The sequence below is a fragment of the Heptranchias perlo genome, chromosome 17, assembly GCF_035084215.1.
Source record: "Heptranchias perlo isolate sHepPer1 chromosome 17, sHepPer1.hap1, whole genome shotgun sequence".
NCBI classification, from domain to species: domain Eukaryota; kingdom Metazoa; phylum Chordata; class Chondrichthyes; order Hexanchiformes; family Hexanchidae; genus Heptranchias; species Heptranchias perlo.
This window is the reverse complement of record NC_090341.1, coordinates 35,647,943-35,671,379: the sequence shown is the minus strand read 5'-3', so window position 1 is coordinate 35,671,379 and position 23,437 is coordinate 35,647,943. Positions and strand designations below refer to the sequence as shown.

The 23,437-nt window shown below is 40.2% G+C and overlaps 1 protein-coding gene and 1 long non-coding RNA gene across 6 annotated transcripts in view; one reads left to right on the top strand and one right to left on the bottom strand.

Moving 5' to 3' along the window:
- Positions 1 to 23,437, top strand: part of LOC137334247 (FERM domain-containing protein 4B-like) — a 261,811-nt gene that overhangs the window by 204,114 nt on the left and 34,260 nt on the right. For all 4 annotated transcript variants that reach the window (XM_067998885.1, XM_067998886.1, XM_067998884.1 and 1 more), the window contains one exon: positions 2,204 to 2,290. In XM_067998885.1, the coding sequence (XP_067854986.1) occupies positions 2,204 to 2,290 (87 nt within the window). The remainder of the gene's footprint in view (positions 1 to 2,203; positions 2,291 to 23,437) is intronic.
- LOC137334248 (uncharacterized) overlaps positions 1 to 23,437 on the bottom strand; it is a 137,547-nt gene that overhangs the window by 86,068 nt on the left and 28,042 nt on the right. The window contains exon 4 of one of the 2 annotated variants that reach the window (XR_010966114.1): positions 20,075 to 20,208. This is a non-coding gene — a long non-coding RNA (uncharacterized lncRNA). Of the gene's footprint in view, positions 1 to 12,071; positions 12,309 to 20,074; positions 20,209 to 23,437 lie in introns of those variants that run through there. The other variant, XR_010966113.1, reaches the window with a different exon arrangement.

Below are 23,437 nucleotides of genomic sequence, written 5' to 3'. Positions count from 1 at the left end.
ATAAATAGCCAAAACTTAAAAGACGGCATCTTTCCTTACTACATTCTATTTGTATTTCCTATGTTAAATGCTGTAAAGTGGGATATAATGTCACCCTGAGATGTTATTACCTGATCTGTTTTTTAAAAAATAGATTTTGCTACAGGGCTGCTATTCTTTTTACCCAACATTCAGAAGTGCATGGCATGTAGGTGTACTCCATCTCAAGTAGCAGCAAATGCAGGGTAATTACTGTCAAAACTGTAGTTGATGTAAAGTTCAACTAGGGTAGTAATAAGTTATGAAAAGAAAGGTGATGTAATTGAGAAACAGGGATCTGAATTGATGTGACTATTTTCAGGCATTCTGAATAATGCAAGGTTAAGTGCTCAAACAAAGTGAAACAATTGTGACATTCTTTTATTGGCCATTTTTTTTTTAAGAGTGGTGAAAGACAAATATTTGAGTGTTCCATATTAGCAACTAAAAGAATATTGTATGGAAAGTACAGTAATTGCAACGTGACTTCTACTTCAGATGTTAATTGTTTGTCCTCAATTTGATTAACTGTAGTCATTCTACTAAATGGGCTCTTACAGTATACTGTGACACGGAATCCAGGAAGTCAAGTCAATCTTTTCTGAACAATTCTAAATGATGACCATATCCAAATTATTTTTGTTGTGTTACACTAATATAAGCAATAATTTTGTTGGTTCCTATTTTTGGGTCTGTTTTGACTTGAACTAACCTCTGTCCCCTGATCTCAAACTATCTGCCTAAACCAGGGAATTTATATGCCTATCTGTAGAACTGCTGAGGACTTACTTGTGCTCCAAGTGTTTCCTTGGACATAGGCTTGTATTTATTGATGAATGGTACAATCTGGCTTTTTGTAGGAGGTACAAACTGAGAAATAAAGCTTAAACAGGTTCAACTTTATCGGTTATTGTATTCAAATCCGTATATCGTGTTGCATAAGTTGTCATTTAGGTTGACTCATGATTTAAAACACTGAATATAGAAGTTTGAATATATACTTGCACTTAATAACTTGTTTGTGTACATGTTTGAAACACCCAACCTCGGTAAGGGGGAAAGTTACCAAGAGTATCCAAGTAAAGAAACAGACCTTTCAAGATCAATTGATAGCTTTATGCTATGTTTTCAGTTAGTTAGAAAATATTTATTATGTAATTAAATATAAATGCAATATTAACTTTAATATTTCCAGGCCAACTCCAAATTGGAGTATTATTGGAAAAACTGAACCAAACAGCACTTGCTTGTTTTTGGAACCAAGGGACTGAGTGCACTGGAGTTTTCTCAGTAGGTTTTGAGGTATTTACAAAAACATTGAAGTGTGACCAGAGTTTGCATGTAAATACAAAGCACTTCACTTGCTAGAAAGTGACTGAGTGAGTAACTCCTGAAGCACAGACCTGTCTAGTACACTAAGTATTTATATCAAAATTAAAATGGACAGTTTTCACTTTCATTTTTGATTTCTCTCTGCCTGCTTATCAAGGTGAGGGATATCAGTGCCGGGGTGGGGGAGATGATTTTTCATTTCGGGCATCGCATTTCAGTGTCAAACATTCCCAAGTCATGTACAGCATAGCCAGATGCAGAGTCAAGATCCCTTGATTAGGGATGGTTTCTGCTGTAGGTTCATGACCACTAACAACTGGATTGAAACTGCCCAAAGTCATTTCACCTTGTAGAGGAAACATTCATCTCATCAGTCTAGTCTGGCTTGGAACCCACATCCCAGAGATGAAAGGCCAGTGTCTAACAGTGGCACGCAATCCCTGGACCATTTTCACTCTGAGCAAATGGAAGCAGGCAGATCAGCTGGACAGTAATAATATATTGAGGTTTTGTTTTTTATTAACATTTATTGCTGTGGTAAAATATGGGGTACTGAATAACAGTATGTTTGTAAGCCCTTGCAAAGAAAGATATTTTTACACTTTATTGACAAAATGGGCTTTTATATTCAAGCTTGTGCTGACTGACCCCAGATGTAGAATTTAATTTAACTGACCACTGGGATTATGGTATGTGATATCAGTGTCCTGTTAAGAGTATATCAGTCTTGTGATGTTTGATGTCACTGAGCAAAATCTGCTGTTGATTGTTGAGGGATAAAGTGGATCATCACTTAATAAGCTATTTAGAGCCATATTTCAAAATGTTAATCACTTTTTGTTTTACCTTTTAGGATAAACAAGGAATTCCCTGGTGGCTTGGAATTGGTTGCAAAGGAATTGGGCAATACGACTTTCATGATAAAGTCAAACCCAGAAAGGTAAAAATCAATAGTTTTACCCTCAAGTACACTTTTAAGTACAAGCTGTTTGATACAGAAATATGGTATAAAGATAATCCAATTCAAGTTGGATAATTTTAAAAGCCTCTGTTCTTGACATTAAATGGATTTCAAAAGGATGTTGTCCTCCTATAAAAGTTCTAGGTAAACTGTTTTTCAGTTAAACACACATGATATATATTATGTTGTGAAAACATTTCAAGATGAAATGATGTAATGTTCATGACCATCTCAGCAAAGAAGATGGATTTCCTTTAAAACCAGGCAACTGGTTTGTGCCATTAGCTCACCTGAGTGACCCTGGTCTAGGGAATGGACAATTAACTATCGTTCCTGATCATGGTATACTGACCTACGTTGGCTCCCGGTACCCCAGCATCTCCAATTTAAAATTCTCGTCTTTGTATTTAAATCCTTCATGGCCTTGCTCTTGCTTATCTCTGTAATCTCCTGCAGCCCTCCAACTCCTTCCCACACCCAGAACTCTCCTTCCCTCCAACTCCTGGCCTTTTGTGCACCCCTCACACTCTGGAATCCCCTGCCTAAACCCCTCTGCCTCTTCACCTCCCACACCTTTTAAGACCGTCCTTAAAACCCACCTCTTCCGCCAAGCTTTTGGTCACCTCTCTTAATAGCTCCCCTTTTGGCTCAGCATCCATTTATTTCTGATTACACTATGGTGAAGCGAATTGGTATGTTTCTCTACATTAAAGTGGCTATATCAATGCAAGTTGTTGGAAGACATTGAAGGGCAGAGGTGAAGAACTATGTGTTACTAAATAGCAGTAGCTTGCATGTGTGCAGTTGTTTTGGAAATACTTTATACTGAAAAGGAAAAAAGATTTAGTTTTCCAGTGCTGAGTAAGCTCTGCACAAATGGGTGGTAGTAAAACCACTTCACAACTGTACAGAAAGGAGTGGAAATGCCCTACTAATGTAGCTGACTTTAGCTTTCTCTTTTGCTGCCTATTCTTTCTGGTTTCGTTGAGCTTCTGTTTATAATGCATCAAAAGCAGGACTGTAATTTTTGCCTTCATCTAAAGACCAGTCCCATTCACAATTTATCATCACTTTAGTTGCATTGAAAGCAGTCCCACATTATAAATGGGCTGCAAATTTTTTGCTGGTGTTCTATTTATTATATGCTGCCACTTTCCCAAGACCGTGTTGAGTGACTGTTTAGGTATGGGGTGCATGGTACACCTACATTAAAGTACTTTGTTCCCAGATCAAAAGATCAGTGAGAATTTAATTATGGAAATCTGCTAACACTGCTGTAACACTAGGCAGCTTTCACAATGTTTGTTCAGATTAAAATAACTAAGACTGGGGCTCTGGATTTGAAAGGTAAAGAAACGGTTGCCTTGACAATCCAGGAATCAAACTGGTGAGCTCTCCATGGAGAGATCCCATTCATCTTTATTTGTATAGTTAATTGAAGGTAACCAGACAAGGCTCCAATGAGTCTATACGATCTTCAATTCAAAAATGTGGAGAAATATAATTAAGTATGTAGCATTGTGTCAAAAGAAGGTTTATTATTCAGTGCAATAAAGGGGTGGATGTGAGAATATGTGCTGTCACATGGGAAATTGTGATTTTAAAAAATAACACATTCATCAGTTGCATTTGTCAAAATAAAATTAAGTATGTTACTTATTGATGATTCACTTTTGGAGTTTTCATTCCAGACATCCAAAACGTTACTGATAGTAATCATTTTGTTACAATACCAAGTAATTTTTTCAGATTTTTTGCAAATTGCAAGCTAAGGTCTTATTTACTTGGAGAAAGTATATGTGCACAAGGAATACTGGTGTATAGTGATTATGTAACCTTACCGTTGAAAGGCATTCTGTCGAAATAAACACTCATGGTTATTAGATTTGAAGAATTTGATCATATTTTGATTTATATCCCTGTTTTGAACTGCCCAGAATCTAACACAACATGAAATCTGATAACACCATGTAAATGGTATTGTGGATGCCTAAAGATACTGCAATCTTCAATTCATTTATGGAACATTTTTCTTCTGACAATCCAACACTATCTTTTTATTGAGGATGCAATCTGCTTACTTCAAAAAAAATTTTTTTAAAACTGGTAACATCTCGAACTTCTCAATAGAGAAGACAGGGATTTGAGGACAGAACATAGGCTGACACTACTTTGCAATACAGAGGGAGTGCTGTATTGTCGGAGATACTGCCCTTTGGATGAGACATTAAGCCAAGGCTCTTTCTACCTGTTCCTGCAGTTCAGGTGGCTGTTAAAGATCCTATTGGCACAATGTGAGGAGCAACAAGGACTTTGCTTGGTTTTCCTCACCCAGCAAAAACAAGTTAATTATTCATTTATTTCATTGCTGTTTCTGGAATCCTGCTATGTGCGAAATGGATGCCATATTTACCTATGTAACAGTCATTGTACTTCGAAGTAATTGTATGTGAAGTACTTTGAGACAGTACATAAATGAAAGTCCGTATTATTCGTTGAATTGTTTGACAGAAAAGGTTGCTGCAGTTAATGTTTTTACCCCTCATCACATATTTTATGATGATGCTACCCTTGTCTAGTTTAAGAATGAGCTTGCATTAACATAGCACATTATCACACCCTCAAGACACTTTGCAGCAATGAATTACTTTCGAAGTGCAGTACTTATTTTTTAGGCAAACATGGCAGCCAATTTGCGCATGAGCTAAATGACAAGTTAATCTATTTAGACTGGCATTTGTTAAAAGAAGAATGTTAGCTAGAATACCAGAAGGACTCCCTGCTCTGCTTCAAGTAGTACTGTGGCATCTTTAATATCCACCCAAACAGGCAAATAATGCCTTTGCTAAGCATCTTGTCCAAAAGTCACCTCCACCAATCCATTACTCATTCAGTAAGTGCATTTGCTGAAGTAGAATCAAAACCCACACCCCTCTGACTCAGAGGCAAAGGAGAGTGTTATAAACTGAACCAAGTTGACACTTAAGTGCACAAAGTGCAGCTGGAATTAGTGTTTTTTAAAAAAAACCTTTACGGTATTTTATTAATCATTGAAGAGAGTTGTGTCTGATTTGGTATATGTTCTCCTACATAGTTTGAGATCTAAATTGGATTGATGCCTGATACAAATTACAAAGCACTGTGCTAATGCAGATTTCCAAAAGACTGATGGCTCTAGCCATGTTATAATTAACTTTAAAAAAAAATTAAACTGCCTGATCAAAGGTTATTGCAAGTACATTAAAAATGATCTGTGGTATTACTCTGGGGCTTGGAGTATGAAGTTTAGCAGGTTCCCATTCCAAGTTAGCGTGTGAGGGGGAGGGGCACTAATAGAGTAAGAGCACAGCTGACAAAGGGGCTGGGGTGCACAGTTCAGTGGGGGATGGGGAGTGGAGCCCCAGTGAAAGGGTTGGGCGTGGAAGCTGCATAGTGGAAGACAGAGGGTCAGGGAAGGAAGCTTGGGAGGATTGGGGCAAGGAGTGAGCTTACAGAATTTTAACATTAAGACCACTGCCCCTCGATGTAGAGGCTTACCTGCTTTAATAGTGCTGGGGACGCAGTGGACAGTGTTGGTAACTCTTCAGAGAATTTTTATTTTCCTCTGAACCTGACATCCAATCAGAAGGACAAATAAGTGAATCTTTTTTTTTTGCTTGTCCAATAAGAAAATTGTGTGTGCCTTGAAAGTACCAGAATTTTAAAAAAATTGACAGCAAGACTAGCCATTCACAGAGCATGCTACGTCTTCCTGTTTGTAAGTGCCATTCTCCGTGCCGTGTACTGTATTGGACTTAGTAGCAGGTTTAAATCACATTTTGGCAATTGTCACCTACCTAGTGACACTGATGTGCTCTAGGAGCTCACTACTTGATCGAACCTCTTTGTTCAGGCCGTGCCCAGGTACACAGTAGAACCTGGCAAATGCAGAAAACACAACTCCCAGGCCCTGCGAAGAGCAGTTGAGTGCATAGGGCAAACACCTTGTAGGCATTTCTGACATGCAGTTGCTGATTTTATGGGTTTTAATTAGGTTTTTCTTAATTAATTATTTATTTAACTTTCTCGTGTATTGTTATAAATGCTTTTATATAGTTTTTTTTATTCAGCTGGGTCAGAAATCAAAATGGAGGCTGAAATCAATTTTGAAGAAATAAATTGAGTAATATGATTAGCTCATTGTGCCGTAGCTATCTTTAAGAAAAAAAATTGAGCAATTCAATTGGTTGGCGTTTCTTGTTTCCGATAGCTTTTCATTCCAGCAACGCCTCGATTTTTAAAATTCTTATCTTTCATTTCAAATCCCTCCATGGCCTCACTGCTCCCTATCTCTGTAACCTCCTCCAGCCCTACAACCCTCCTAAAGCTCTGTGCTCCTTCAATTCTGGCCCCTTGCGCATCCCCGATTTTAATCGCTCAACCATTGGTGGCCGTGCCTTAAGCTGCCTAGGCCCCAAGCTCTGGAATTCCCTCCAGAAACCCCTCTGACTCTCTACCTCTCTCCTCCTTTTAAGATATTCCTTAAAACCTACCTCTTTGACCAAGCTTTTGGTCACCTTTGGTCTCCTTATGTGACTCGGTGTCAAATTTTGTCTGAAAATGCTCCTGTTGAGCGCTTTTGGGTGTTTTACTACGTTAAAGGCGCTATATAAATGCCAGTTGTTGCTCTTGTACCTGTGAATATTTGAGCAAATCAGCAAAATCAACTTTACCTTGGTTAGTTGGTCCAATCAGAAAATTGTGATGGATGATTTTTCATGCTATGGGCATTTATTGTGCAAAATATACATTTAACACGTGACACGGCTTTACTCATTTAATTGTATAGATTTATTGCACAGCAGTGAGTGAGAACTTTTGCCAGGCATTAAAAAGTCAGTCTCCTAAATATCAGACTACAAACTGAGGGACATTTGTTCAGAACTTGGAAAATATCAGCTGGAAAACCCAAATAAACCCTGCAAGCACTGGGAACCTAATAGAATTCTAGTCTCAGAACCCAGAGAAAGGGGCATTGTTCTGCAAAGAAAGCTTTTTACAGAAAATTCCGAGATAATAGTAATAGGTTTATGGCTGTTAGTGGTTTCTTCGAGAATTACTTGTTTTCATGTGTGACACTATGAAGTTAATTTTCAGATTTATATAGTCTGTGCCTCAAGAAGCAAAGTGCCCACTGAAGTAAGTTGGAACAAAATTGCTTGAGCATTTTGATTTTATGGTACTGTACTTGCCAGTTCATGAATGATAACTTTGAAAAGAATTGAGCAATTTGGTTTTGTGGTGAATATTTGGTAGCGTTTGCTACTGAATAAATGAATGAAACTAGTTTTTGATTGTCTTGAATTTGAACCAATCAACATCTTAATGATTATTTGAGCCAGTCACCTATATTTTGGCTTATAGGCGTGATGTGCTTTACTTTCAAGACATTTAATTATATATAGGTAGGTTTAGAAGAACTTGTTCCCAAGTTAGAAAAAATGATTAGCTGTCATGAGAAAATAAGTTTTTATGAAATCAGTAGGTTAAAATATTTTCGATACTTTCCTAGAGCAGAAAAGAATACATTGAATTTTATAATTTACAAAGACTGTTATTCTTCCAAAAGGTTTTAGCAATGTTGTTTTGAAGTAGAATTTATGAATCTAAACTACATGTTCCATTGTATAGTACTGCCTAATCATATCAACCCACATCATTGAATAAGGGGTGTCTTTTGAAGGAAGTAATATGGAAAAGATGCATGTAAAAGTACAGAGCACATGAAAACAATTCCTTCAATTGCTGATTTTTAAAAAAATGAAATACTTTAATGCAAGTTGTCGCTATAAACCTCACAAAATAGCAAAAGAAATGGAGAAACCTGGATGCAGGGTTAAGACTCGTAATGCAGTAGACCACCAAGGTTGAAAAGATTAGGCCAGAAGACTATTTAAGACAAGAAAAGTGACACCATCTCTGGGTTGTGAAAACATGGGAAGGAAAGACTAAGGAATTTGAGACCCCAGAAAAGAATGATTGCAGTAAATCTTAATTTCAACAGCAAAGTTGCAGGGAGGAGGAAGATCATGTAGGGCAGTATATTTGGGATTAAGGGGCACAAGAGCAGAAAGCATAGATGAGCAATCACCACCTTATAGTATCTATAAAATGGAGACTGAAAAGAGATTTTGATCGAAAGAAATGGGTTGGAGGCTTTAGGTGATCGGTTTTTTTTGTATCTTGTCCAGGATTGTGAGACCCATGTTAGAAAAACCTCCCCAGATACAGGAACAGTGCTCCAGTCTTGAACAAACTTGGGCTTTATCAAAAATTAAGAGTTGTTGAAGGGAAAATGCTTGATGCAGAAGCTTCTTGGAAGCAAATTTAGCAGTGGAGAACATGTAGGAGTTTCATTCAAGGTTAGAACAGATAGGCCAAGAAAATGTCAATAAATGAAGGACTAGGCAGGAAAGTAGAGTTGAGGTCAAAGATCAGCCATGATCTTATTGGATGACGGAGCAGGCTCGAGGGGCCGTATGGCCAACTCCTGTTCCTCCTTATGTTCTTATGGCTGTGTATTGAGGCACCAAAAGATAAGTGATGGCAAGTATTCAGTAAATATTTTGATCACAATATTTATTGTGGTTTTGAAGCAAAACCCAGTATTTAAGATGTTTTTGATACCTAGTGCTTGAATTATCCGATCAGGACTACAATAATAAAAGAATATCCTTTAATCACGTCCAGTGTGTTGCTTGTGGGTAGGGTGTGCAACAAACAAAAGAAAATACTGAATGTATTTTCTTGGATGATTTGCTTGTCAGTATTTTGTTACATTTAATAATAGTTTTGTACTTTGGAGTTGATCTGTATATTTTAATATTCATTTGGGTAAACAGGATACAAGCTGTTATTTACTTAGCAGTCACCAGCTATAGAATATTGATTTGGTTTCTCCATGTGTTCTGTAGTTCAGTAAACCAGTTCTGTCTCCTTTGCTGCTAGAAAGCCAATCTGGTTATTCAGTTTCCTGCTACCATATTGATTTGGAATAGGAAAGGAAACACAATTAGTTAAGAAACTGTGATTTGGGTATAACTAAGATGCTTTATTTCTTACTTTAAATTTATTAAGTCACTGCACTTAGCAAAATACTTAACCAGTCACTTTTTGCATGATACTGATGAGATACAATATACAGAAACGGAGAATCATAGAATATTACAGCACAGCAGGAGGCCATTCAGCCCGTTGTGCCTGTGCCAGTTCTTTGAACGAGCTGTCCAATTTAGTCCTATAACCCTACAAATTAGTCCTCTTCAAGTACATGTCCAATTGCCTTTTGAAAATTCCTATGGAATCTGATTCCACCACCCTTTCAGGTAGTGTGTTCCAGATCTTAACAACCCTCTGCGTGAAAAAATTTCTTCTCATTTCCCCTCTAGTTAGAATCATAGAAGTGTACGGTACAGAAAGAGGCCATTTGGCCCATCGAGTCTATGCCGGTCAAAAAAGAGCTAGCCAGCCTAATCCCACTTTCCAGCACTTGGGCCGTAGCCTTGTAGATTGCGGCACTTCAAGTGCATATCCAAGTACTATTTATATGCGATGAGGGTTTCTGCCTCTACCACCCTTTCAGGCAGTGAGTTCCAGACCCCCACCGCTCTCTGGGTGAAAAAATTTCACCTCAGCTCTCCTCTAATCCTTCTACCAATTACTTTAAATCTATGCCCCCTGGTTATTAGCCTCTCTGCTAAGGGAAATAGGTCCTTCCTATCCAATCTACCTGGTCCCGTCATAATTTTATATACCTCAATTAAATCTCCCCTCAGCCTCCTGTTCCAAAGAAAACAACCCCAGCCTATTTAATCTTTCCTCATAGCTAAAATTCTCCAGTCCTGGCAATATCCTCGTAAATCTCCTCTGTACCCTCTCCAGTGCAATCACATCTTTCCTGTAATGTGGTGACCAGAACTGTACGCAGTACTCTAGCTGTGGCCGAACTAGTGTTTTATACAGTTCCAGCATAACCTCCCTGCTCTTGTATTCTATGCCTCCGCTAATAAAGGAAAGTATTCCGTATGCCCCCCCTAACCACCTTATCTACCTGTCCTGCCACCTTCAGGGATCTGTGGACCTGCACTCCAAGATCCCCCTGTTCCTCTACACTTCAGTATCCTGCCATTTATTGTGTTTGCCCTCCCTAAATGCATTACCTCTCACTTCTCCGGATTGAATTCCATTTGCCACTTTTCTACCCACCTGACCAGTCCATTGATATCTTCCTGCTGTCTACAGCTTTCTTCCTCACTACCCACCACAAGGCCAACTTCTGTATCATCTGCAAACTTCTTAATCATGCCTCCTACATTTAAGTTTATGATTTAATTGATATATACCACAAAAAGCAAGGGACCTATTACTGAGCCCTGCAGAATCCCACTGGAAACAGCCTTCCAGTCACAAAAGCACCTGTCGACCGTTACCCTTTGCTGCTTGCCACTGAGCCAATTCTGGATTCAACTTGCCACTTTCCCTTGGATCCCATGGGTTTTTTCTTTTCTGACCAGTGGGACCTTGTCAAAGGCCTTGCTAAAATCCATGTAGACCACATCAAATGCGCTACCCTTATCGACCCTCCATGTTACCTCCTTTTAAAAAAAAAAAATTGTTCTTTTTCCAATTATTTTAAAACTATGACCTTTAGTTACTGACCCACTTGCCAGAAGAAATAGTTTCTTCCTAGTTGGCCTATCAAAACCGCCCATAATTTTGAATACCTCTATTAGGTCTCCCCTTAACCTTCTCTGCTCTAAGCAGAACAATCCCAACTTCTCCTATCTTTCCACATAACTAAAGTCCCTCATTCCTGGTATCATTCTGGTAAACCATCTCTGTACCCTCTCCAATGCCTTGACATCCTTCCTAAAGTGTGGTGTCCAGAATTGCACATGATACTCCAGCTGAGGCCTAACCATTGATTTGTAAAAGTTTAGCATGAGTTCCTTGTTTTTCTATTTAAATGCCCCTATTTACGAAACCAAGTATCCCATACGCTCTTAACCGCCTTATCAATTTGTCCTGCCACCTTCAAAGATTTGTGACTATTCATCCCGAGGTGTCTCTGCTTTTGCAACCCCCATTTAGATTATACTGCCTTTCCATGTTATTCCTCCTAAAGTGCATCAGTTCACACTTATCTGCATTACACTGCATCTGCCATGTGTCTTCCCATTTCACCAGTCTGTCTCTGTCCTCCTGAAGTCAGCTCCTATCATCCTCACTATTTGCTATGTTGCCAAGTTTTGTATCATCCTCAAACTTTGAAATTGAACTCCCTATACCCAAGTCCAGGTCAATTATATATAACAAAAAAAGCAGTGGTCCTAATATTGACCCCTACTGCATACTTCTGTCCAGTTAGAAAAACATCCGTTCACCACTACTCTCTGCCTCCTATCCCTTAGCCAATTACATATCCACGTTACTATCGTCCCTTTCATACTATGTGCTTCTATTTTCTGAATAAGTCTGTTATGTGGTACTTTATCAAATGACTTTTGGAAGTCCAGATATAAAACATATATTGTACTACCTTCATCAACCCTCTGTTACTTCATCAAAGAACTCAATCAGGTTAGTCAGACATGCCTCTTGATTGTAAGCATTCACGTTTAGAATAAACAAGACACATTGTTTTTGTAAAACGTTTTTTATCAGAGCTACAAACACATACATGTTGGCCACTGTACACAAAGGTTTATTGCCTACGAGTCCGCACACTCCCTCTGCAGCAGTTAAAGTTTTATTGCATCACACATGACATAAGCTTCTACTTTGCTGCTCAGGCTCTAGGAGAGCAGAGCTCAAAGGAAGACGCATGGCCTCCAAGTATCACTATTTGTTATCCTGTTCTGCCAATGGAAGATGATGTTTGTTTTCTCTGCCTCTGACCTTCGCTGTCAGCATCCATGTAAACTTGGGTCCCAATCGCCATCAAAGGAATGGAGTTCATCTGCTTTTTATTAACGTGCAGTCAATAAGGGGAATACTGCAGGCCTGCCATCAGTGCTATATCAATATATTGTGCCTATAGTTCAAATCCACATGCTAAATTGCTATCAAGAATCCACTGTCTTTCCCTTAATCATAAAATTGGGGGTTTAAGCCTCTACCAGAATTTGAGCTCATATTCTAGGATAACAGTCCTTTGGCTGAGACTTTAGATTGAAGGACTGTCTATCCAGTGGTTCAAGTAGACATAAAAGATCCCATGGTGTTATCTGAAGAAGAGCAGAAAACTCTCCTGGTGTCCTTGCCATCAATCCTCCCTCAACCATATACTATATATAAAAAAAATAGCTGGTCAGAAGAAATTAAGAACATAAGAAATAGAAGCAGGAGTAGGCCATAAGACCCTTGAGCCTGCTCTGCTATTCAATCAGATCATGGCTGATCTTCAACTCCACTTTCCTGTCCGATCCCCATATCCCTAGGTTCCCCGACGGTCTAAAAATCTATCTACCTCAGCCTTAAATATACTCAACGACTCAGCATCCATAGCCCTCTGGGGTAGAGAATTCCAAAGATTCACAGCCCTCTGAGTGAAGAAATTCCTCCTCATCTCAGTCCTAAATGGCCAACCCCTTATCCTGAGACTATGCCCTCTAATTCTCAACTCTCCAGCCAGGAGAAACAACCTCTCAGCCTCTACCCTGTCAAGCCCCCTCACAATCTCATACATTTCAATGAGATCACCTCTCATTCTTCTGAACTCCAGAGAATATAGGCCCATTCTACTCAACCTCTCCTCATAGGACAATCCTCTCATCCCAGGAATTAATCTAGTTAATTAATTAGGAATTAATCCTAAGGCAAGTATTTCCTTCCTTAGATATGGAGACCAAAACTGTACGCAGTACTTCAGGTGAGGTCTCACCAAAGCTCTATACAACTGTAGTAGGACTTCCTTACTCTTGTACTCCAACCCCCTTGCAATAAAGGCCACATGCCATTTGCCTTCCTAATTGCTTGCTCTACCTGCATGCTAACTTTTTGTGTTTCTTGTATGAGGACACCCAAGTCTCTCTGGACACCAACATTTAATAGTTTCTCATCATTTTAAACAAAGCTCTGTTTTCTATTCTTCATACTGCTCATACTCTCTAATCCTGTTTGGGGGAAATTGCCACATTTGCTTGTATAGCAGTGACTGCCACTTCAGAAGTAGTTGATGTGTGAAACATTTTGAGAAATTAGTGTGATCAAGTGCTCTATAAATACTGCTATTGTTCGATTATTACTTCTCTTGCAAGTAAGCAACTTTTTACTCAACAACTCTAATGTGTTACCGGCTCTGATTTCAAAGTGTGTATGTTCCTTTCCTTTCTCTTTCCCCCCCCCCCCCCCCCCACTCCCGCCAAACCAACGATGCTGCTAATTTTGACTGTTGTCTTTATGATAACTTCAGAGGAAGTATAGTTTAATATTTCTTTAAGATTATGAAAGGATTTGATAAGGTAAACGTAGAGAAGATGTTTCCACTTGTGGGGGAGACCAGAACCAGGGGCCATAAATATAAGATAGTCACTAATAAATCCAATAGGGAATTCAGCAGAAACTTCTTTACCCAGAGAGTGGTTAGAATGTGGGACTCGCTACCACAAGGATTAATTGAGGTGACTAGCATAGATGTATTTAAGGGGAAGCTAGATAAACACATGAGGGAGAAAGGAATAGAAGGATATGCTGATAGGGTTAGATGAAGGGGGGAGGGATGATGCTCGTGTGGAGCATAACCACCGGCGTGGGCCTGTTGGACCGAATAGCCTGTTTCTGTGCTGTATGTTCTATGTAACATTTTCTAATTTAAATAAGACCAGTTGTTGCAGTCTGTGGCAAAAACTGGCCTTTCTGCAACATTTTAGTTTTTAAAAAAAATTAAAGACCAAGACACAGGGAGGGATAAATTGGATAAGGGCCGTTTTTGGGTGCAGGTAGCGTGCTGCGCTATTACCCCAGCGCAGGCAGGACACGAGTTTTGGCCGGTTTGAGTACGAACTTACAATCAGCGTTCCATTCTGGGCCTTGTACATGGAAGCAATGCAATTTGCACTTTCCACCTGCAGGGGGAGCTCAATCTCTTAAAGGGAGGATGTTTCTCAGAAATCTCTGAAAGGTAGCTGGTACCCGTTATTTCCTGAAAATAACAGTCTGCTGTTTGCACGGAGTCTGAACGGGGATCAGACATCGCACACGTAAAACACAGATGCAGGTCCTGTCCCTATGTTTACACACTGATGAGTTATGATAAAACATTGAATAAAGGTTGCACACTACTAAATCTCACATCCTCCAATCTGCACACCAGACCTCTCCAATCTGCCGATCTGAGTTTGTACCAGGCCTACTAGAGAGCGTGCACCAAGGTTCTCTGCTGGTGCACTAGAGGCCTTGGTGCAAGAGGTGGACAGAAGGAGGGACATCCTATATCCACAGAGTGGGGGGGGGGGGGGGGGGGGAGGAATGAGGCCCTCCAGACATATATCCGAAAGGCAGCGGGGGACGAAGTCAATGCCAGGCGTACAATATTATGAACATGGATGCAATGCAGGAAGAAATTTAATGCTTTGACATGAGTGGTCAAGTGGCGTCGCCTACCAACTGCAACACGCACCACGTTAAGATTGTGTATTGAGTTGAGGGTTAAGTCCCAAAATGGTGTCATCACTTTAAATCAGCGTTGCACACTGATTGAAGCCATTTTTTCCCTACTTTACATGATTCCTACCCATAATTGCACATTTTTTATAATCTATCGTTATCTGCGCCTGCGCTAACTCCTATACCAAGATGGCGTCAGGCGTACGTCATGCTGGAAACGTGTGTGCGCATCCAAGATGCCTTCTTGGATGTCAGAGAGACCGTGTTGCATCGAAACGACAGGCGCTACATGGCCCAATTTAGTGTCCAGGGTGTTCTCACTGCTATCCATGTATTTTTCCACAGGGGACTGCCCTTTTTTTATTTGTAACGTTCAATGTAACTAGAATCTTAATGTGATTACGATATTGGATGTTTTAGCTTCTTTATCTTCTTGTTAAAATGGTCGCATTACGGACAAATGAATCATGTGGTGTACAAGTTCAATCATGGTATCTGTTGAGATGATGTTTGATCTCAACCAGGGTAACAATAGGTGTGTGTCCCAGATCCCTGGGCAAGGGAGAGGAAATTTTGAGTGTTCCCACTTCTGTGCCCCAGGGTTGGAAAGTATATGGATGCCAGATAAGTTGACTTTGATGCTATCATGCTCATATAGCCTGCCAACACTTATTATACACATATTACAAAGAATAATCATGTGAAGTCTGCTAGACTCAAATCAAACACCACTTTTTTAGGTGTCGCAGAGACAGGGGCTGACAATGGCCAGAATTTTTGCACCTTAAGTAGATTATTTTTAAAATTGTTTTGGGTACAGAAAGCTCTACCATTCTGCTGTTTTCGGATCATTTGTGTTGTAATCCTGTTTCTCTATAAAGCAAATTATAATCAAAGACCTATCTGCAGGGCTTAATTTGTTTTGTAGTAAATCAGAGGAAGTCACTTGCACTGAAGCCAAGCATTAAATTTCTATCAGAGAGCACTTCTAAGATTGGAAATTTTTCCAAAGGGTGCGAAATAATTTTCTTTGGAGGGCATGCAAGGAATGCACTGAACATATCACGCGTTAAAAAACACTACCCATAATTGCACATATTTTATAATATCATATGCGAAAATCCACTAGAGTGCCAAATCTGCACAACAGAATGAAAATGGAATGCATCAATGTGGCAAATGCTGTAAAAATTGTTGATGTACCAGGACTATATGGGCCACACACCTTGCTATCTATACCTTGCCAACTCCATATGTTCATTCAGTGAGACTGTCATATGGAACTCCAGCTCAGTCAATTAAAAAAACAGCAGCTAAGCTCCTATGAATCTGCCCTGTGAAGATGTCATTCATTGCTTGTGGTTGAGATGCAGTGATGGAAGGCAAAAACATGCTGCAGTAACAGTCTCTTTTTTGGCTCTCAGATGTTTCCCTCCCTCCCTGTAGGGAAGCACCTGGCCTCCACTCAGTATTTTTCCGCAAAGGCACAGATGCAATCAGTAAGAGTTCTTTGACTGTTCTTTATTTTTCTTCTAATTATATAGTGGTACTTGACAACTGAAATCCTTTTTCTTTCTCTCCCCTCACCTCTTTCCACCTCCTTCTTTATATACACACACCCACACATACTGTAGTGATGTTCCCCTGTAAGCAAACTAATAGGCTCTGCTAAAATATAATTTAGTCGTTTAATTCCGTATAACTATTGTAAATTTTGGAGACTGCATTCACAGATGATACTCATGTCACCTAAATAAATAATCTTTATTTAGTAAATTGTATATTTTAGCAGCTTCAAATGACATTCAGTACATCGGTAAAATTCTGACTAATGCTTTTTTAAATCTGTACAGTAATTACCAATTAAAACAGAAACCATGCATCTTCTTATCTGCCTTGCTCTTTGTTTTATGATGTCTGTCATGTATTCTGCTCGGAAACCAAGTGTAGTCCAAAGTTTACATTTTACTGTGAGAGAACTCACTTTGTTTTCTTTCTAAACAAGTGGGAGCCACAAGAAATTTTTGAAGGTAAATTTATTTGAAGAATTTATTATTAAATCTAGTACAAGAAGTTCTACCCTCCTATTAAACTGGTTGCTCTTCCTCCTGTTATGAAAGCATTATGAAGACCATGTTGAGGTAAAGTGTCATATAAATGCTGTACTGGGAATATACTGTTTAAAAGTGATCATTGATCTTTTGCCTGAGGATATTTTAATACCACTTTTGCATAAATGCAAGTGCCAACTCTCATTATGGAATATAGGAATTACCATATTTAATGACAAAATTGTCTGTTTGGTTACATAGGCAGGAAAATGTTGCATGGATTTGTGCTGTTGATTTGTTCCTATACAGTTTCAAAATGATCTTTGATTATCAACTTAAAAATTCTAAAATCGCTCCACAAATGATATTGCTCAAAAACAGCTTCTGGACACCTATCCTTTGAGCAAATGCTCAGCATGTTTTATCTTTCAAAACAAATTAATTTCTCAGTTCAATCCCACAATTCAAAATGGATTCCTGTTATCATTCCATCTAATGACTATAGTCTCTGGATCCCTGGATGACTGTAATAGGCAGCATTTTGTACGAAGAAATTGAATTTATTTGCGGCAAACAAAAGATGACACTTATAAAGTGCCTTTCATGTAACTTCAGGAAAAGAATTCCCAAATGCAGGGGCATACTGATATCTGAAGGCTCGGCCACCAATGGTGGAGAGTTGGAAGAGCAGAGGGTATGTGCTGGACATGGGGCTAAACAAGATTGCAGCGGTATAGTAGAACAAGGCCTTGGTAGGATTTTAAAATGGATGTCAATCGACTGGAGAACCAATGGATGTTGGTAAGGATGGGTGGCAGATATGTGGGACTAGTATGAGATAAGACATCTGCAACAGAGTTTTGGATGAGTTATTTCGGGTGGAACTGGGAGACTGGTGAACAGAGTGTTGGAGAAATTAAGTCTTGAGGTGACAAAAGCAGAAGAGAGGTAGGGATACAGGCAGGTAATGTTAGTGATTGAAGTAGACAGTGTTGATGAAGAACCAGATATGGGGTTTGAAGTTCAGCTCAGGTTCTAACCGAACACACAGTCAAGTTCAACCTGAGTGAGCAGTCAGGAAGGGGGATTGTCTCAGTACCTGTGTGTAAAGTTTCTGGCATGTGCAGAACAGAATGATTTCAACTTTGCCAATTTAGAGCTACAGAAGTTATGTCTCATCCAGGACTCTGTCCATTGACAGACATTGACATAGGGGGGCTGTTGTGGAGTTGAGAATGGTGGCAGAGAAGAAAGATTGGGTGTTAACAGCATACATATGGAAGCAAACTCTATGTTTACAGATGATTTTGCTGAGGGGGTAGTACATAAATAAGGAAAAAAAGGTAGCTGAGAATATAGCTTTGGAGTATGCTGGAGGTGACCTTACAGGGGGAAACAATTGGAGAAGATGAACTGATTACATTGGGACAGATAGGACAAGGACCTAGATAGGATGGTGTTAAGGAGAAGAGATGGTGGAGGAGGATGAAGTGATCAACTGTACTGAAAGGTGCCAACAACAACTTGCATTTATGTAGTGCCCTTTAACATAGTAAAACGTCCCGAGGCACTTCACAGGAGCGTTATCAAACAAAATTTGACACGGAGCCGCATGAGATATTAGGACAGGTGACCAAAAGCTTAGTCAAAGAGGTAGATTCTAAGGAGTGTCTTAAAGGAGGAGAGAGGTGTAGAGACGCGGAAAGGTTATGGGAGGGAATTCCAGAGCTTAGGGCCTAGGCAGCAGAAGGCATGGCTGCCAATGGTGAAGCGATTAAAATTGGGGATATGCAAGAGGCGAGAATTGGAGGAGCGCAGAGATCTCAAAGGGTTTTAGGGCTGGAGGAGGTTACAGAGATGGGGAGGGTCGAAGCCATGGAGGGATTTGAAAACAAGGATGAGAATTTTAAAATTGACGTGTTCCTGGACCGGGAGCCAATGTTGGTCAGCGAGCACAGGGGTGATGGGTAAACAGGACTTGGTGCACATTAGGATACTGACAGCAGAGTTTTGGATAAGCTCAAGTTTATGGAGGGTAGAAGATGGGAGGCTTGAACGTGACTTGGTGTGAGTTAGGTTACGGGCAGCAGAATTTTGGATGAGCTCAAGTTTATGGAGGCACAAAGAAATCAAGGAGGATGAGAAGGAATAAAACATGAGTTAAGTAGAATATCATTTGTGATTTTGACCAGGGTTGTCTTGGCACTGTGGGCAAGGGAGGGTGAGGAAGGAACTAGACTGAAGCCACTTGAACAGTGGGAAATGAGCATGTGGTTCAGTAATCATTTGAGAACGTTGAGAGGAAAGGAACGTTAGCGATGGGCCAATGAATGGAGAGAGATTATGTTTTTGAAGCTACCTCATGTCTGTTATCCATCTGTTCCATAACCCGCTAAGTTTCCTCCCTCAGCTGTCTATTCTACTGTTGCTGCCTTTGCTGTCATGGGTAAGAGTGAGACTGATCCAGAGAATGTTATTGGAGGTGAAGCTGTCCCAACTTCCCTCATACTCCTAGGATCCATATATTGCTACAGCCAAGGCTGTACATGTATTATCGTGATGTGGAGATGCCGGTGATGGACTGGGGTTGACAATTGTAAACAATTTTACAACACCAAGTTATAGTCCAACAATTTTTATTTGAAATCTACAAGCTTTCGGAGGCTTCCTCCTTCGTCAGGTAAATGTTTACCTGACGAAGGAGGAAGCCTCCGAAAGCTTGTAGATTTCAAATAAAAATTGTTGGACTATAACTTGGTGTTGTAAAATTGTTTACATGTATTATCAGTAATCAAAGTGGGCATTAAAAAGGAAGAAAAGCCTGTCCATCAGGCAAGTACTTAAGCATTCAAGGTGACTGTGGCTTTGGTGTGCAGATACCTACTTATAGCTGTTGAGACCTTTTGCAGTTCTACAATCTCTCCAAATTATAAAATGCGTACTTCTATTAGATGATCATGCAGATTCTTAATAGCTATTTTAAAATGACATCTTGCAGCATACTCTAGTGAATTTCACAACTGTTGATGATTGCACAGTCTTACACTGCCCATGATGTGTCTCCTACCTGTCTCATTGTTTTGCGACCTTTGTCCCTGTTATTTATCGCCAGGAGGCTAGTTTCCTATATGTCAGCCACGATGGTGAGCATTGGCAAACTATTCCATCATGGGGGACATCACAGCTGCGCATAATCTTGTCCTGTCCAAAATTCACCACACAAGCAATTCAAGCATGGTTCACTGCAGTTAGGAGCAAAAACTCTAGCAGTTTTCCCTCCCCACTCTAGCAGCACTGAAGCCAACTTTAGCATTTCTGCTTCCATACCAGCTGAGATCCACTAACTATGCTTGGATCATAGATTATACCTGGAAATTTACTGGTATTTCATTTGTTTATTGTAGCCATTGATCATTAGTAGCCACTTGATTATTATCAGTCATGTAGTTACCAAGGAGAGCCAGCCAGCTCGTTCCCAGCACAGGGAAGTACTTCAGGGCTTTCAGGCTATGGTAAAGTGTAGACCACCATAAGAATATACACTGAAGGCACAATACAGGAATTACAGTATTTCTTCTAAATAATGTATAAAGGTACTGGGGCCTGGATGTAGCTTTACTTTAATACTAACATTGGGTTTTCACTCTATTCATATTCAGAGAAGGCTGCATTTCATCATTTGCTGCATGTCCCAGGTAGGCCCAGGGTTCCTTGGTTGATTTGTAACCTAGGGGTTGTCGACATACACACAAACACGCTGCCATCACACCTCTCCCAGTGAGTGACAATCATTCCGTGGCTAGCAGATTGTTGAAGCCAAAATCTGACTTCCGGTCTCTGAGAGGTGATAGAAAAAGGAGAGAATAATAGGTGACCATACAAAAAGAGAAACCTGAAGAGTAAATGTGTGAGAGGTAACAGAATGGGAAATTGTTTTCTGCTAGATTCCTGTTGTAAGAATGGCTTACATTGATTTTTTTTATTCCTTTAAGGGGTGTGGGCGTTGCTGGCAAGGCCAGCATTTATTGCTCATCCCTAATTGCCCTTGAGGTGTGGTGAAGGAGAAAGATCAATTACTGTGTAGCTGAGTCAGAATATTAATTCACAACTGAACAGGAATTTATATGGTTAACATTACAAATATTGCGGCTTGCAATTTAAGAGCAAACTTTGATTTGCAAATGAAAGTATTTGCATTTTAACTTGCATGTCTGGCTATATGCTGCTATTAAATGAGCACACATTCTGAATTAAATCTTCAACCAAAGGGCAGATGTGGGATCTAAATTCTGGCAATCCAGCCCCCAGGCTGCCCCCTTCTCCCAAAGAAGCCCATGCAACTCTGTCTTATTTGTACTTGTGTTTCTTATTTGCTGGTTTGTCCTGACTGAATTTTGAGAGCCTGGAGGTTTGGAAAGAGCTGTTTTTAGCAAGGTTGCCTTTTTGGTGGATAAATTCTACATCAGAATTACAGGATCTGAACAAGATATATAAAAAAAATTAATGGGAACATGGATTTAAATTTTATGGGGGTGAAATTGGGCTGTGTAGCATCCGTCTTTAGGAGTTATGCAGACAATTGAGACTCAAATGTGGTCTGAGATGCACACGCACACCTCTGACAGGAAATGCATAGGACGCCATATTGGTAAAGGGGTTTGGACGCGCACCTAACGACCGTCAGCAGCATGCAAAGTTAGGAGAATATGATGAGGATCAGTGTGCAACGCTGATTTGAAGGCACCACTGCCATTTTGCAACTCTAGATCTTAACCTCTTACGCTAAATGGCATGAAGGACCCCCCCCCCCCCACCCACAACTCTATTTAAAGGGATCATTAAGAACTTACAGGTTAGTTGCTGGATTATTTCTTCTGGCTGCTGGTGCAATTGTACATGTTTTTGGAGGTTTCCTATATTTGGCTAAAGTTTAAATGAGTGGTCTAGCTGGTCTTGCTGTACTTTGAGTGTCATTATAAACTAGAGGGCACAATTCTAAAAGGGGTACAGGAACAGAGAGATCTGGGGGTATATGTGCACAAATCGTTGAAGGTTGCAGGGCAGGTTGAGAAAGTGGTTAAAAAAGCATGCAGGATCCTGGGCTTTATAAATAGAGGCATAAAGTACAAAAGCAAGGAAGTCATGATGAACCTTTATAAAACACTAGTTCGACCACAACTGTTGTGTCCAGTTCTGGGCACCGCACTTTAGGAAGGATGTGAAGGCCTTAGAGAGAGTGCAGAAAAGATTTACTAGAATGAGTCCATGGATGAGGGACTTCAGTTATGTGGATAGACTGGAGAAACTGGGATTGTTCTCCTTGGAACAGAGAAGGTTGCGAGGAAATTTGATAGAGGTATTCAAAATAATGAAGTGTCTAGACAGAGTAGATAGAGAGAAACTGTTCCCATTGGCGGAAGGGTCAAGAACCAGAGGACATAGATTTAAGGTAATTGGAAAATGAACCAAAGGTGACATGAGGAAAAACTTTTTTGCACAGTGAATGGTTAGGATCTGGAATGCACTGCCAGAGGGGATGGTTGAGGCAGATTCAATCATGGCTTTCAAAAGGGAACTGGATAAGTACTTGAAAGGGAAAAAATTGCAGGGCTATGGGGATTGGGACTAGCTGGATTGCTCTTGCATAGAGCCAGCACAGACTCGATGGGCCGAATGGCCTCCTTCCGTGCTGTAACCTTTTTATGATTCAATGATTATGCTGAAAAATAGTTGCTTCCAGACATAGGTGGCCTGGTTGGGCTTCCTCTGGGAATTAAGCATTACTAAGAGAATGAAGAGAGGCCAGGTAGAGCAGGACAAGCTGCTGGAAGAGGGGGGAGAAGCCAGGGCATTCAGCAGGAAGCCATATCCATGGAGGGTCTTCAGGGAGCAATTCTCTTACCTCAATTTCAGCAATGACCAGTGCATCAGACGTCTTCAGTTCACAAAAGAAGTCGTGACTGAAATTTGTCAACTGCTGCAGCCTTAAAGCAGATCAAGGACGGCATTGCCTGTGGCTGTCAATGTGACGATGGCTCTTAATTTGTATGCCTCTGGCTCCTTTCAGGCTGCTGCTGGAAATATAAGCAACACCTCGCAGTTTGCAGTGCACTGCAGTATAAGGGAGGTCACTGAGGCTCTCTTATACAATGAGAAACACATTTATTTCATTCCCCCTTGCCAGAGAAAAGCAGGAGGAGCAAGCACGAGATTCTGCACAGATTGCAGGCTTCCCCATGTTGCAGGGTGCCATTGACTACAGGCACATTGCCTTGCGTGCTCCTCATCTGAACTCGGCCATATTCATCAACAGAAAGGGATTCCACTCCCTCAATGTGCAGCTGGTGTGTGACCACAGGCAGCGCGTCATGCAGATGAACGCCCGCTATCCTGGCAGCAGTCATGATTCATTCATTCTGCAGCAGTTCTC